The sequence below is a fragment of the Porites lutea genome, chromosome 10, assembly GCF_958299795.1.
Source record: "Porites lutea chromosome 10, jaPorLute2.1, whole genome shotgun sequence".
NCBI classification, from domain to species: Eukaryota; Metazoa; Cnidaria; class Anthozoa; order Scleractinia; family Poritidae; genus Porites; species Porites lutea.
The window spans coordinates 27,517,162-27,534,299 of NC_133210.1; the positions used below are offsets into that span (position 1 = coordinate 27,517,162).

Genomic DNA, 17,138 nt, shown 5'->3' on the forward strand with positions numbered 1-17,138 from the left:
TATTGTTTGTTCCTTTCCCGTGCTAATGATTGAAATAAGGGAATTAAAGAGAAAAACGCAAAAGTCAGCAAAGGTAAGCATGCGGAAAATTTACATGAACATGCACATTGCCACAATTCTTCGAACCGATGCTTTTAAACTTGATTAAATTTCTGCCCACAAAAAAGGCACCTTGTTCTGGTTAACGTCATTCCTGTCCCAGCTCAAAGAAGAACGTTTTAAAAGCCCTTTTTGATATCACGTTCTATTGTAAACAAGTCTGAAACTGCCAATTATGTATTAAAGGGAAGCAAAAACGTTATTAATTTGTACGAAGTTTTTAAAATCATATAGTCCCGTGTGCGTACTTGTCAAAATGGTCACGCTTTGCTCCTGTGAAGTTTGCAGTATTCACCACTAGGCCACCATGCCTCTTGTAAGAACACAAAACAAGAGAGAAAAGAAGTCATTTATCAGGGAATAAAATTTATTCCCTGATAAATGACTTCTTCTTCTTAATATCTTACCTTCACCACTGATTTCAACTGCAGTAGCTTGAGTAAAATAAGACATGTTTTGCTGTTTAGCACTGACTGGGTTTATGCCACTTAAAATCTCCCCATTACAGCAGACCTGAACTATATGATCTTCTGGACATTTTAATGGAGGAATCCAGCCATAATCTGCATGCCTGACAAGGTGCAAGATATCTCTTCCCACTGGGGTTTTGAAGGCTTCAGTTAAAAGCTTAGAGGAAACAACCACGTCACCTAGCTGTAACTTGGTGACTTCTGGGTTCAACCCACCACAGCAGCCAACAGAGAAAACAGCTTTGGGTCTCAGTTCCACTACGGCATTCTTAACAGTAACCAGCGAGCCATCCGGAGCAGAAGAACCTTCAGAACATTTTATCAACGCAACTTTTAGGGGCACATCTCTACTTTCACCCATGTTCCCAAAGTACACATATCCAAGGTTCTTGAGGTAGCTTTTAAAGGCATTTCTCAAGTATGTAAAACAGGCTAAGAACTCACAGTCATCCACTGTCAACAAAAGAATGTCAATTGGAAGATGGACTTCATTCCAAGGTTTTAATGTGTTAGGAAGATCACTTTTCTTGGGAAGTTCTAGGGTGAGTGAAGGTGGAACATCTGCCATATTCTTCATAGCATTATCTCCTTTTCCTATTAAGCTCTCGGTGCTGTGCCACGGTGTTGTGATTAACAATTTCTCTAAAATGTCAAAAAGTAAGATCACAAATTAAATTTAAGTTGCACAATAGGTTAGAAAGAAAAGATTCTAAATCAGCACGCACACACGCTTTGGGATCTGACAGCTTTATTTACAACAAAAACACTTAGATGCAAGTAAATAAACCTGAGAGAACTAATCAAAACAAATACTTAAAACTACAGTCAAATCACGGGACGGGACGAGATGGGAAAATTTGTATCTGCACTTTGCCTATAATCTCGCTTCCATGATCTGCTTACTTATGCTATAAAATTTGTGTATACCTGAGGAGCTCTGCTATTACAACTAAATTTACAAAACTTTATGGCTATCTGATTTGTTACTTAAAATCTTGTGACTATATATCAGCTATATTGTTAATAGTATTTTTACATCCTTAGTGTATTTCACCGATGGCTAGTTAAAGCCCACAAGACCTTATGTATGCTACTTTGGGGGGTGGTCTAGATTTATATTAATACAAGTATCAGTATCCACATTGACAAAAATCTCTTCCTCTCACAGATATGTTTAATTAACTCTCCTGTAACCATACACCCTTAGGACCAGAAAGTGCATTTGCTTAGGAAAGGCATCCACTTAGGGTCATTTATCTGAAAATGAGCCACACTGACTTCCCTCTATGTGAAATTCAATAGGACAATAAATATTGCATGATGACATCATTTCACTGCAACTACCAGTATCCCTCAGTTTGTTGTTTTCTAGTGCAAATTAGGACTATTATTTTTTAAAACTCAGCGGGATTGAGAAGTTTACATAAGAAAGTAAAAAAAAAATTAATTCTGGAAGTTGAAGTCAAATGTTATTGTCATCGTGAATGTGGCCCATTCCTACCAATCAATGCTTCTCGAACATCAAAGTGAAAACAACTTCTTAATGTGAGCATTTTAACTTCCTTATTGAAACTATCAGATTTTTGCTGTTAAACTTTTCTGCAAGGATAAATTAAGTTGGTAAGTGGGACGGAAGAAACAAATCCCAGACTGAGCTACTGACATTCTGTCTGAACTTAATACAAACCAGAATCCACTGACTCTCATACTACTCTAATTCATTACCTTGCCCAATATTATTACATCTTTCTAGCCAGAAACAAGTTGGACACTCCTAATATGGAGGTTTTCATTGTCCTCCTTGGATCCAAAATTTAATGTGAAAGAGCAATTGAAGTAAAAAACGGAAAACACTCCAAATACAGAAATAAGTGGACCTATGTAGTGCATTTCTGATATGCATTGTGACTTTTTAAAGATAATAATGTTTTCTACAAATGAGGGCTTTTTTGTTTTCTTTTATACACACCTTGTGACATTTAGAATGCAGAAAATAAGGAAATTAAATGGGAGTGCTCATGCTCATATTTGAGATGGACTCTGCTGATAACTCGAACCCTAGCTTAAATCTCGTGCTAACTTAAACCAAAATTGATTTCCCTTGGATTTTCTTCACAAGTTTACTGTAATTTTACCCTCAGCAACTTGAACCCTTGATAACTCGAACCTTCCACTAACTTAAACTAATTTTTTTACCATTCAGGTCATTTCTATACAATACTACCCTGCCCTTCAATAACTTAAACCATGTTTTAAGTGCATGACTATGAACTGCAGTCCAAAACATCAAATTTCTCTCAAAACAATCGTGTATTCTTTCTCTTCAAACCTCTTTAATTTTTGGTTGGTCCATTTCAAATACAATCTTTATAAGCGCTGTATTGATTAATCATGCTTTGTTGCTCAATTTCTATTTCAAAATATAAATCTTACCTTATTCTCACTTCATTTTGCAGGTACTAAATTTCATGAAAAATCATGAGCCATATTTCACGAGTATGTAATCGTATGATCTTTAAGGATTTATACGGATTTTTAGATTTAGCAAGTATTAAAAAATGAGTTCTAAATCGCGGAAATTGCACTTTAATAATTGCAAAATTACGTGAGAAAAAGGCACTATTGGAGCATACACTTGGCCGTCATGGTATCATGCATATGTGAGGATTTTTCGTGTCCGGCACATGTGACTGTCTTAATGTTGTTAATTGTTAAGGGTTGGTTGAAATAAGTGAAAATAGACATTGCTCATTTCTTTCCTTGGAATTCCTGACGTAAATTGCAGCAGCTCTCCGAATAGCGAATGCACACGACTACCAAGAAATGTTATGGACTGGTTTCAAGAGGCAAATGAACGTGCGAGTGAGCTCTCACTTTGTTCCCCCTACCTTGCTTCCCCCTACCATCATTCAAATTTTAAACCAGAAGTCAAGATATTGCAGCACACTGAGTAATTTTCCTCTCTTGCTCCATATTAAACTGTTTTTCCATTTTAATCATTTTCAATTGAACTAGGGGATTATTTTAGTCTCCTTTCTTCCATTTCCCACACGGAACCCACCAGCTCACAATATTATAGCTAATTTTCACATGAAAAACCACATTAGGTTGCGGTGGCGCAATCAGCTAATATAATAAACTCAGAGTCTGCTCTGATGGATCACAGGGGAGTTGGTTCAGTCCCTGGGTATTCCAAAACTGATAATATACACGAAAAAATTACCCAGTTCTGATTGGCTGAGAAAGGAATACAGTTCTTCTGTTACACAAGTGCAAATTACAAATAGTTTCTGATTGGCTGAAAACACAAAAGAAACCACCAAGAACCAAAATGGCCATGGTTTTCCGCAAACGACGATTTGATTTTGTACGCAAAGCAACAATAGGAAAGTTATTAAAAAAATATTCCTTAAACCCGAACACAGTAAAAAGTACATCTTTCTGGCTAAATGTATTGAAAATGTAGTGGTAAGGGAAAAATATTGAAAAAATCGAGGAAAATGAGCCTGAGAAACTAAAAAACAAGCTACTTATAACAGACTACGCTAAAGTAAAAAAATAAAGAACAAAAACGGTGGCAATTTACCACACGCAAGCATGACAGCTACACTTTTCAGGCATTTAGATGAACAAAGATACAAGTTTTCCATAATAACAACAGGTATTGTGTGATTCCAGAAAATATCCATATCCCCCCACCCCCCCACGGATGGTCGATTTATTATTTAGAGGGCCACAAGTTTATTAGCCCCAGCTATTTTGTGTTACCCCTTATAAAATAAAGTCTTTACTTACTTACTTACTAATGGAAATTCCTAAGGGGTGGGCAGGTAAAAGGGTAGAAATTTCCGAGGGGTATGGGGGGTGCCCACGACAAGAATTTTCCACAGGGTTTTAAAAGCGATCGATCATACGAGACATACTTAAGTATATGTGGACTATTTTGATTTGTAGCACAACAAAAATCAGAAATAGATGCCCTTTCGAGAAAAAACTTAAAGATGTAACGGTTGGTCCGTCCAACGTTTGACTTTCACGAAGTCTTTAAATAAATATCATCCTTCGGGCAAATTGATCGCAATTCTCGGTGCAATTCTCAACAGGTCCCTTGCTTCTCCGGGAATAAATTTTAGCGCATCAATAATGTCGAACATGTATCTAGATTGTGGACTCAATTGCAGATTAGTCTGATAAAAACTTAGGCTAATCGAGCACCAACATCGTCTATCTCGGCACTATATTTCTCGAGCTTTGTGTAAACAACTTAACGCAAATTTCTGTTGACATTCAGGGAGCTCATCGTGACAAAGCGTTGCGTGACGACCCAAATGAGAGCTTTGCTGTATTTTATTATTGACTTCTTATAAAGTATTGTTGAAGGCAAGCTGTTTGTTGCCAAATCAACTTTTGCCCGAAAATATTAAAAATTTGTTTCTTCTTTGTCGAGGACACTTTCGATCACGTGCTAGGCGTTGAAATAGATCATGTTTCATCGATGTTCATTTCTGAATGTGAATCGATGCAAATATGCCACCGCAAAATGAATGTTTGCATATTTTAATGTTCTTTTATAACCCAAATAAGTTTTTTTGTAAAATTTCCTGAAATTTGTTGAACTGCAAGTGTAATTCATTCAAAGTTAAAATTAATATAACAAACATCGACTTTGTGGTGACTTTAGGACCCGCAGCTGAACATTTAACACTAAACTTTGTTTGTAAGTTAGTTTTTTACTAGATCCGTTTTAAAATTTGAATATCTTCACACAAGTTAATGTTAAATCAATAGTTAACTTTGACGTTATGCTGTAAATGTTGCATTTGAGATGAAACTGACTTAGACTAGACGTGTACATCATTGAAACTTAATTACGGTATGAGAAATCAACTTTAGGACCAGAAGCTGAAGATTTACCGATAAACTTTGCCTGTAAGAAGATTTGTTTTGAAATTCGAAAATGTTCACATAGTTTAGTTTTATTTCAATGAATAGTTCAAATTTGAAGTTATGCTGTAAATGTTTTCTTGAGATGACATAAACATTCTAATCTCTGCTTTTGAGCCTCGCGTGTTTCGCTGGATGGACTTATAAAAAAGAGAGACTGCTCATTATCAAGTGGGCTCCACTGCGCAAGAAATACAAATTGCCTTGAAAAAGATTACAATTAAATTAAATTAATAGGTCAAAGATTATAAAAACCTGTGTCTTAAGATGAGAACAGTTAATTTTAAGGGTACACAGTCAATAATCTCTAAATGTGGCAAATAAAGGCTGTGAAAAAGAAAATAGCAAATTCCTGGGGGGTGGGGGGTTATACATGACCCCTCTGAAACAGAAATTCCGAGGGCGTGGGGGGGTCTAATCGGAAAAACCATCCGTGGGAGGGGTATGGATATTTTCTGGAATCACACATTTCAAGTCACGAACATTGTTTGTTGGAAGAGAAAGGTGTCATGTGATTACCTATACAAATTACTACTTATTCCTTGAATAAATTAAAATACTTATTGTAGCCAAAAGAACTCGAGGTGATCTCAAGGTATCTCAAAGTAATTCCAGTCTCCCTTCATCAAATAACCAACTCAAACTGAAAACTCACTGACTTTGCATGCCCAATCTTGTGACAAAAAAAGCACCTTTGGGACATTCCTGAGCATTGCAAATCCTTTACTTTGTGCCTTCAGCCAAGTAATAAGGTACATGATACTTGCATTTCTCCCAAATCTCATTACCTTACTTCTGGTTATATTTGCTTTGAACTCCTGATAATTTGAAAACCCTTGATAACTTGAACTGTTTTTGATTTCCCTTGAAGCTTCAAGTTAATGGTAGTTGACTGTATGATGGGTGCTAATAATTATTTATTTTTTCTTTAATACTACCTGTCCTTTGCCAGTTTATGCTCAATTACAGTTTCTCAATTTGTACGGGCCAAAAAACCCAATGTAGCAAGCACTCTTGCATATTGAGGAACTTTTTCTCTCTACATTTTTTGTATGTAGTAATCATGTACTGTTTTCCTAGAGGTTGTTGCCAAGTTCACAAAACCTAAAGCAAAAATTATTTTTTCAATAATGCTGACATTATTTATCCATAAGTTTTACATACCTCCAACAATGAAAATATGTTATTTTTTTGTCTATATAGCAGGAGTACTAGAGTTTGGTGCCATTAGGCCTATTCTTTTTAAACTCAACTAGTGTCAGCAGCATTCTGTGAGCATGTAGCTGTAAAACTAGTTTATTCTCCTACGTGAAGGGGACTCAGACTGTCGAGAATTAAATACCATTATAGATTGGTATTGTAAGAGAATGCCTTTGTTAGTTGAAATGAAATTCAATCAGTCCTTCACTCTAAGTCTTGGTTAACCATGCAAATCAACTGAAATAAATGGCAAAAAGTAATAATATTGTTACATGTATATAAATGCATGGGGTTGTATGGAAGTCTTACGCAAATGAACTCGTCAAGACACTGGGTAGAGGATCGCTGATGTATTAAAATGACGGACGTCCGACATGGAGGGTAACTTAGGGTTAGAGAAGAATGTGCTTATTAAAAAAGGTCAGCTATAAAAAACTTCGGTGGAATCCTCTAATGAAAAATTCTTATGCCGAAGTCCTTAAGAGTGGCTTTCCGTAAATATCGACCCACGGTCGGCACAAGTTGAAAATTTGATTTCGCTCATATTTGGCTCATCGATAACCCTTAATGAGTAATGAAACATGCCGTAGTTAGTTTTCCCAAATAATGTGTTCTTTTGTTAAAATTCGAGAAAACGCATTTTGCCAGTTCAGAGCTCAAAATCCACTTGCGGTACAGCGAAATTTTACGCAAATTCCATTGACTCGTACGTCAAACCCCAATGATTTCGCAGCCTTTGAAGAACACGAATAGTTTTTATGACCCTTTCTTTATTATAAGGCGATAAATGTGTGAAAGCTGTAATAATTTTGTGGCCAAAAAGGTATTGTTAAAAATAGGCCCTATTGACAATTTCTGCCGTTCAAAATTATAGGGATAAAATAAAGCAAATTTTTACAATGCGCTATAACTTAAAATTTCGCAAATTGACTTTCTACTGCTTAACTAGGCCCCAGTCTATCAGAAAATCGAAACAAATCTCTGGGCAAACGATTTTAAGTAGCCCGCAAAACGTTGAGTTCAACCCTAATTTTGCAAAAAAAACCCGCGACATTGCCGTGGTTAAAAATAGCGTTACACAGCCCGTCACGCCAGTGTTACCGATAGATATGCTTTAAACAATTTACTTAAAGGCAGATTAAAAGCCAGTTCGAAATTAAATCTTTCAGTAAACCTATTATTCTCATTGATTGCAGCATTTTCTTCAGATACAACATTTAGGGTCCCTGGGATAGCGTCACATACTTTCATGTTCAGTATCAGAGTGGCGATTTCCCTCAAAAAATGGTATATAAACAGAACAAAATCTAAAAACTAAAACTGATTACTGAATGAATTTTTGCATTGAGAGATATTTGCGAATTAAATCATCGCCAATCAATGTCATTTGGTTTATAAAAACTAATTTCCTTGAAGCAATTTTAAAGAATAAAAATATTTTAGACTAAGTATTGGTGCAATAGTTCTTTTCGAAGTTTTTACCCTTGCGGGCTTTCAAAACTGAAAAAAAGCTACGTGGATGGCCCAAGAGGAGCATATACTTGTATGACGACGTGTGTGAATCATGAGGCTACTGCTTGACTATGACCCATTAAAAAAACTAAGAGGACTCTTTGGTGCTTTGCCAGGCTTACCATAAACTCAGTTTCGGATTGCTTTCGACGTTTCAGTGGAAAATTCCTGAAACAAACGAACGTCTGAAAAGGCAATCGCCTTTTTTCCTGGTTGGAAACTTCCAGTCTGAAGTTCGGATTTCATGTCTTCAAACCTTTTTTGAATATTAGTTTCAGGCTTTCGCGGCCGTTTTTCATTAAACGAAACTGACTTAGGAAAATGGTAAACGCGATTACCGAACGGAATCAAAATTAATCAGTCCTGAATTCTCCTCACCATTTGCCCAAACCGTGAAGTGACCGGTTTACCAATGTAAATAGTAGAAAAGCCTTGATGCCAAGAGCCTGCGATAAAGCTTCCTCTCATCGCTATCTGCCGCAAGGGACGTTTCGTCAAAGAGCAGTGCGAGGCGGGTGTATCGCAGACTATGCATCATATATCTTAAGTACTTTGAGGGGCCTTGTTAAGTGCATAATAGATCGTAGCAATGGCAGATCGTTGCAATATCTCTAATTACTTATTAAGAGACACCAACAGAAAACTCGCTATTCCTCTACCCCAGACAAATGTTAAGAAAAATAGTTTTTTGGAGCAGTTCTTTAGAATAGCCTTCCTATATGTTGACCAGCAGTCTCTTGGGGTTTTGAGGGCCGGCTGCAACAATTCTTCTGGAGATCTACACGGTACTTACGTAAAACGGACTAAGGCTTTCAGTCTTCTAGTATTCGGTTTGTGACAAAGACAAAGGTAAGGTTTTGGAGGCCTGCTTGGGCGTCTAAGTTTCATGGACTAAGGTTACGGAGGATGAGGAAAGTCCTCAAGTCTGTCTTTCCTTTTTAGGTGTTCCCATTCGTTCGTTACAAGGTTCTTCTTAGGTTTAGTATTATACTCTATTTTGTTTCCCTATTGTTTTTGTTTTGTTTTTTGTTTTGTTTTTGTTTTTTTTGTGGAAAAGACGATGTTCTCTTTCCAAACGCTGTTGAAAGGAACTTTCAGTCTTTTTTAACCTGTCATCTGCTGTTCAGTAATACAGCTAGAGTTTCCATGACACTAAAACGTCAATCAGTGCAAAGTCTTTCAGGCCACAAAGCAGCCCGTACTTTTTGCGTAAGCCAAGAAGGCGGAATAGTCGAGGTAATGGTCTGGAGCAAAACAAAATGGTTGTTCCCTCTTGTCTGGAGCAGAGGGGGCACGGCGGGGGAGGGGAGAGGTGAGTGAGACTGGGAAGAGAATCGAAAAATAAGTCTAAAAAATACAATAGAAAATGACAAAGAAAAAATAACAGAAAGAAAACAAGAAAGGAAAAAAAGGCTCGCAGTCTAAAAGCAGTTGAAAAGTTAGTAATACCAAGTCCGTTCCCGCTGATCAATAACAAAGCGCCAAAAGTGCTCGACGCTCAAGTTGAATACCGTATTTATTCGAATAAGCGCCCAACCTCGAATTGGCGCCCACCTCGAATAAGCGCCCATCCTAAAGGCAGCAAAGTTAATGCGCCCACCCCCACCCCACCCCACTCCCTCCCACACAAACTCAAATAAGAGATAGTAAGTAATAAAGAGACCCTCCCGAAGACAGAGTTTTCTTCAGAGCATTTTACAGAAACCTTGCTTTGTTACATCTCCGCTTTTTGTTATTACCATTTACTGTTTTGTTGCAAAAGTAATATACTACACTTGCTGAGAATGGCGAAAATTTAATAAGCGCCCAGCCTCGAATAAGTACCCACCTCGAATAAGCGCCCACTCTCATGGTCCAAAAATTTAATAAGCGCCCAGGGCGGTTAATCGAATAAAAACGGTATATACCATAAAAATTTGTAAATGAAGGACGTAGTTAACCTGTAAGAGGCCTTCAGGTAGTTGGGAAAACGCAAAGAAAAGTGGGCTAGAAAAAATGGCGAAGGGGCGGGGTTAGGGAGAGAGGGCGAAAGGTCCTCCTACTCTCTCACTCTTACTCTCTTCCACGTTTGTTTTCTTCCGTTCCCCATTTCGCGCCAATGTCCACTGTCCACTATCCACTATCCACTGTCCACTACGCCCGGAATAGGGTAGTTCATAGTGGGCCAGAGAGTTTTTTTCCAATGGCGATGCAAGGGATCTATAGATGTCCATTTAGGAGCATTTGCCATTTTTAAAAGCTCATGATCACGCTTCAACTATTCCTGCTTTAGCATTAGTAAAACGACACTTTTTTTCTATTTTCCGTTTTGCTGTAGAGGAAAGTTTCTGGTGATTTGTTTTTGATGATGGTGTTTCAACGTCGATCGAAACGAGTTAAAATGTTTTCTGAAACGTTCGTTACAATGTAACTTTATAAGCGTGATAGTAATACATCAAAACGTACATTTATACTTATACATAATTACTTGAAAGAGAAAACTCGCAAGAAAAAAAAAGAGTTCTAATTAGTTAATATTGGTTATCCCCGTCTTAAATTTAATGTATTTATGCCTTTTGACGCATGCTTAAATTAATAAAACACACAACTGTACTTGTTTAAAGTTTGTTTTCTTTGGCTCCGGTCGTCGACTCTTGCCGACGTCGCTCAAAAAAGCCGACTTTTGGGCAGTTCTACACTATATATTGTATCCAAACAAAATGACTCTTCTAAATAAGATAAGTGTACTGAAAGATGTAATATAGATTGTATGCTGGAATTTGGCATGTGATCAGCGTTGAATAGAATGTTGAAAGAACACCGCTGGCGTGACGGGCCGTGTCACGTTATTTTTAACCACTGGGATGTCGCGATTTTTCGCAAAATTAGGGTTGAACACGGCGTCTTGCGGGCTAGTTAAAATCGTTTGCCCAGAGATTTGTTTCGATTTTCTGATATATTGGGGCCTAGTTAAGCAGTAGAAAGTCAATTTGCGAAATTCTAAGTTATAGTGCATTTTGAAATTTACATTATTTTAACCCTATAATTTTGAACGGTAGAAATTGTCAATAGGGCCTATTTTTAACAATACCTTTTTGGCCACAAACTTATTACAGCTTTCATAAATTTATCGTCTTATAAGAAAGAAAGGGTCATAAAAACTATTCGTGTTCTACAAAGGCTGCCAAATCGTTGTGGTTCGACATACAAGTCAATGGAATTTGTGTAAAATTTCGCTTTACCGGAAGTGGATTTTGAGCTCCGAACGGGCAAAATGAGTTTTCTCGAATTTTAACAAAAGAATACGTTACTTGGGAAAACTAACTACAGCATGTTTCATTACTCATTAAGGGTTATCGATGAGCCAAAAATGAGGGAAATTCGAATTTGGAACTTGTGCCACAAAAAGTCGATTTTGGTCGATATTTACAGACAGTCGCTCTTAAACTTTTGACCGGACCTATCAGTGTAACTAACAACTTCAGATGAGACAAAAAAAGCCACCTAAAACTTTTGAGACAACCAAAGTTCCCCTAAGACATCCAAACAAACAAATAGTTCTTTGGGCAGCTCCAAATTAACCAAGAATGGTACTAAAGCATAGAGAAATTTCCCCTGTCAAGAGGACTAAAAAGCTACAGAATTAATGCACCTATCAATGTAAAGCCAGCAGGGGAGGCGGGGGAGAGACAGGCCATGATTTGATTGTCTTTGTTGGTCCCGGTGTAAAGCATTAGAATTATCTTCTTCTCCCGGGGGGGGGGGGGGGGGAGGGGGGGATATTTGAATCCTTCTTCGCCTGACATGCACTAGGATCAACTACATGTAAATGTTTTAAGATATTGCGATATCAAAGTAAACGAAAGCTCTACCTTAAAAAATAATGGAAAACTCCATCAGGTTAAAAACCTTCAGAGAGGTTTGATCTTGCCTTTAACCCGAAGGAGATAAAAACATAAATTATGACTTTGAATTTCATGAACATGTTTGTAGATAATGTGAAGGCAAGTGCCTTAGGTCAGTAATCAAGACTTTTAAAAATATATTTCATTTGGTGCCATTCACAAAAGAACCTAGCATCACATTCTTATATCTTATCCATTGGACAGATTAGTTGATATTCTATAATTTAGATTGAGATCAGTATAAAGTTTTGAAATGACCACAATGCTGTATGAAAATAAAATGTTTTGATACTGTTGTTGCTTTCAATAAAAGATGTCAGTTAGTGCTTTTAATAGAAACCAGAAGAGAGGTAAAACTTAAGGAGGGGGACATGTGGGTTTCCAGCATTGCAGTATATCGCTTTTTTTCACGCTGTATTTCGGTAATTTTAATTTTAACATGCAGTATTGAGGTATCATCTAGCTCTGCGGTATGTGGTTTTCATTTTGGTCATCATTTTGGCTGACGGTATTCAGTAAAATAAGATTGTTCACAGTATTTCGGTACTGTTTATTTCCGCTTTCCTTTCGATACAATACGCAAAAAAAAAGACGGTATGGTCATCATTGACTGTGTGGCAATTTTTTATGAAGAGGGTGAAGGAGGTGAATATCATCGCAACAGGAATAAGTTTAGATGTTGGGTTTCGAGAATTGAAAAACACCTTGTAAAGATTAAAGAGAAAATTTGGTAAGTTTGCCTCTTACTGGTGCGGTGTGTGAGACAGTCAAGATAGTTGACCTGAGAGACGGACGTGCTAGACTAAACTCACTAACCTTATCAAAACTCGTACTAGACGTGCGTGGAAAGAGTTTTGGTTGGTTTGTTTTTTGTTTTTGTTTTCGCACTTTCAAGAGTTATTTTTATTGGAGTTAATTAGCTGTTGGGTCAACCTACCAAAAGGTTGAACGAATGTAGTTTACATTTCAGTGAAAATTTGTGAAAAATTTGGGAAGTACCAAAATATTGGAAGAAACATGGACATCTGGTGCATAAATGCCTGAGATAATTTAACGAGCTAGATGGAAGCAACCATAGGTATGCGCAACCGATTATAAATGTGATTAAAATATGCGGTATCGGTATTTAGACGATTTTCGACGCGGTATTTCGGTATTTCGGTATTTCACATTTTTTCTTACGGTATTGCGGTATTGGGTACCCCCCAATGTCCTCCTCCTTAAATCAAAACTTTTATGTGCAGCCCAGGGCGGGGAATTTTTTGTGCACTTGACTGGAATGATCTGCCTGTGGGCAGGGAATTTGAAGGCAAATTTTGGCAAAATGTCAATCCCCACTCCATGCCCAGCCTCATCATACCCTCCCCATCAGGTTAAAAGAGAAATGTGGTCTTTTTTCAACTTCCTCGGGAGTGGGAACATTTGGCCACAAATGCGAATGTTTGTCTCGGGGAGTGGGGAATTTGAAGGGTGTTACGAAAACTAAGACCCTTGAAAACGAAGACCTAAGACCTAAGACCCGTCTTAGTTTTCGAGATTACGAAAACTAAGACCCCCTAAAATCGAATCCGTCGAAATATAAAGTCAAATTGTAACCGAAATAGGTCTGATCTGTCAAATTATATCTTGTTCGATCCTTTCCACCGAGTTTTAGGTCAAATTTAACGGTAAATTTAGGGGTCTTTGTTTTCGTAATTACGAAAACTAAGACCTCAAGAAGCTTACCTAACGTTCATTCAGTGTAGTCGATTGTTCAGTTATGAAGAAGCTTCAAAAGTCTGGAATAAACAATAACCACATTGATCAACCTTTATAGATGGAGCATTAACTTTTACCATTACCTTTTGAATGCAATTAAGCTAAGTAACTGAAAAAAAGAAGCTAACTGACCTCGCAATTCATTGCTACAAGTGGAAGCTGCCACAAAAATTGTCACATGTACTCTCTTAGGTCCCAGTATCTTGCTCGGTCAATCTGCAAAAAAAAAATAGGAATGTCTATTAGGGAAAACTGAATGAGGAAAGTGGATCGAATTATCGAGAGAAAAAGACTCGTTGGCGAAACGACCGGATACCAATAAAAGTGGTATCAAAGTTATACTTGTTATCTCAATATTATATGACTGAATATTTGAGCCTTCCGTAAAAATTAGCTCAATTGGCGGAAGATTTTATGGATCATGTGTGTATTGAAAAAACACTGAATGCGTCATGTTGATTCTTTAGATGATTCTCTTCTCTTAAGCTGCTCATAAAATGGGTAAGTTAACCTTTCCGATCAAAAATCTACAGCTGTAGGTAAAATGTTGATAAGCACAAACCTCTTAACTTTCCAGGAGCAAATGTCTAATGTAGAGACAAAAAGGGAGAGAAGAACTGATAAGTAAAGATAAGTGAGGTCTCGGGGGGTACTGTCATATATGAGCTGAATTCTATGAGGAAAATGCTGTTTATAATTTTTTTTTTATTCAGAGATCGCACAAATTCGCAACGAGGAATTATATAAATAGTCTTTCCTGAGTTCCTCGGGATTAGTTCTAACTCAGTTCATGAACAATCTGAGTAGTTTAAAATCTTAAACAAACCTGTTGATGATCTCCGATGTAGCTAAACGGCTTCGACAAGCTCCGACAGTGGCTGAATAAAAATGCAACCTACTTTAATTCACACTCAGTCCCTGTCGAAAAACAGAAAGAGATTGACCATGATTGAAAGATAATCAGCAGAACTTTGTGTTTGTGTAAACGGAGTCATGTCAGTGTTTAGAGACTTTTGTAAAAACGGACTAGTCTACCAAGAATGACTGAGTCCAGAATTTTCAAAGTAACTTATTCACTGAATTAAGTAACGCATAAGTGAACATCACTTATCCATCTTGATGTTGTCACATTGCTGTATTTTATTTGCAACACAATTGATCAAGCACTACTGATATCTGTTTTTATTAAAAGAAGTGGCAGCTTTGTTGATTTTCGATGATTTGCGTTCAGAAGGAAACAGAAGTCTGTTTAAGACTGAGAACATCATAAACTTATCGAAAGACTTGGACGTTCACGACGGGTCACCGATCCGCTTCAGCTGCTAATTTTATTAAGTGTACTGATCATCGTTTCACAGAAAAATCCCTTTGCAAGTCGAAGTTAATGACTGTTCGAGAACAAGCATCCTAGAAAGGTTCATGCAGTGTTGACTCAATATAACAGAATTAGTTTTGTGTCAGAAGCTTGCAAGTTTGTTAAGACTTTCATTTCCTTATCATTGATGTCGACGCCATTTACCCCTAAAGCATACACTGCAGATACTATCTAGTGACAAAACAAGTCACAAATAGAGAAGTAATTCCGTGGCGTTCATTCTCTGCTTATTCATTACTGTCTTGAACTTTAAAGTTTCTAAACTAACAACAGTAGATACTCGAATTTCAGAAACTCTGCTTACCGGCGTCACTGGGCGATCCAAGTGTATGGCTATACATAAATGACGAATGTGTACATCAAGAACCAGCGATAATACTAAGGTACCCGATTTCTCCTTCTTTGATTTAAGACAAATTAAGACTTGGAAAACCGAACAGTTAGCATGGCATTGGAGATATTGAAGCTCTTTCCCATCTGCCTCGGAAGTGAGACATACGTACAAGATGATGTACTTCAGTGAAATATCTAGTGGCGCTGGTTTGGGTGCGGTGTTTTATGCAGTAATTAATTATATTTACATTGAATGACGTCAACGTCTGGGCTGGAATCACGCGATATTTTGGAGAGAAACAACGGATCATTATTGAAAGCTATTCAACTGTGTACACAACGTTATGTAATATTATGCTAAGAAAAGAGTAATTTTAAGTGGTATACTTTTCAGCTATTGATGCATGGCCAGTGGGGGTGGTAGCAGTGTATCATTATAGCAATAAAAAATTCACCATAATACCTCAAGTTCTCCCAAACACCGAGAGCAACAAGAAATGTAATACCACACGGTACACTTGTTTTGATTTTTGATCATGGCAAATGCCATACAGCTATTTAAAATCCTATATAAAACATCATATAACACAAACCTGTTCATGAAGTGTGGTTAAGATTTGAAGAAAATTAAGTGAATGACAAGGGCGGGGGGGGGGGGGGTACTCTCTTGGGTATATGCAGCTCCAACAGGGTATGTCAGATGTTTTTAGCCTTTTAGGCTTTTGTGAAATTGCGAAAAGATTTTTTAAAATTTTGGTCTTTAATAGGGAATGGTTTGCTCAAAAATTAGACATGTATGGTTAAGAACCGCAACATTTCTCTTCTATTCGACATCTTGGGCAGAAGTTGACTGTGATTAATTTGAAGCTCTTCTGCAAAGTGGTAACAGATCAATCAGCTACTGGAAAGCTAAGAAAATGCATCAAGGTACCCGTGCTGTAACTGTATGGTAAGAGATAGGACGTTAAGTTTTGAGTCAGGTCTGAAATGTAGTGGAAAAAATCTCATAATTAGGGTGAATTCGTCAATCTGACCCAATCTCCGTTTTCTCGGTTACAGATAAAACATATTTATTGATTCGTTGAAGATATTTTAGGGTTTTGGTTTTGTAGCTTTTTTGCCTCATTTTTGTAATTAAGGGTAATCCGGGGGAGTGCCAGCCCGTCAGGGGGGTGTTCCAGGGTATTCCAGTGTGTCCTAAGGGTGTTGCAGGCCTGTTCCTGGTTTTACAGACACCCATTGTACTCTGAGCCGCTACCAGTTTTCTTCATTTTGTTTTACAATGTAAAACCGTGTGGTAGTAATCAATTTCGCGAATAAGGTGGACCAAGTATTTTTCGAGACTCCACTGTAATTTCAATTAACTGACGCAACGGAGCAGACAACAAACATATCTAGGAACGTTTTATGCAACATGGTTCTTCAAACAGCATTGCAAAAATCCTAATCCCGTGGGAAAAACGGACTAATTTACCAAGAATGAATCCAGAATCGAAACACGCTATTAAATCAGTTCAATTTCTAAAGTAAGGGGTTGACTGAATTAAGCGACGCATAAGTGAA

The 17,138-nt window shown here is 37.4% G+C and overlaps 1 protein-coding gene across 7 annotated transcripts in view; it reads right to left on the reverse strand.

The window, feature by feature from the left end:
* The window catches only part of LOC140949898 (uncharacterized), a 35,036-nt gene extending 19,292 nt beyond the window's left edge, over positions 1 to 15,744 (reverse strand). For 2 of the 7 annotated variants that reach the window (XR_012167132.1, XR_012167131.1), the window contains exons 1-7: positions 15,547 to 15,744; positions 14,694 to 14,785; positions 14,430 to 14,454; positions 14,000 to 14,083; positions 13,835 to 13,887; positions 12,077 to 12,135; positions 507 to 1,211 (exon numbers count right to left, since the gene is read on the reverse strand). Coding sequence is in view for 5 of the 7 variants with exons in the window: in XM_073399044.1 (XP_073255145.1) it covers positions 507 to 1,146 (640 nt within the window). In the remaining 2 variants the exon portion in view is untranslated. Of the gene's footprint in view, positions 1 to 506; positions 2,259 to 12,076; positions 12,136 to 13,834; positions 13,888 to 13,999; positions 14,084 to 14,429; positions 14,455 to 14,693; positions 14,786 to 15,546 lie in introns of those variants that run through there. The other 5 variants (XM_073399044.1, XM_073399043.1, XM_073399046.1 and 2 more) reach the window with 5 other exon arrangements.
* Positions 15,745 to 17,138: the final 1,394 nt, after the last annotated feature.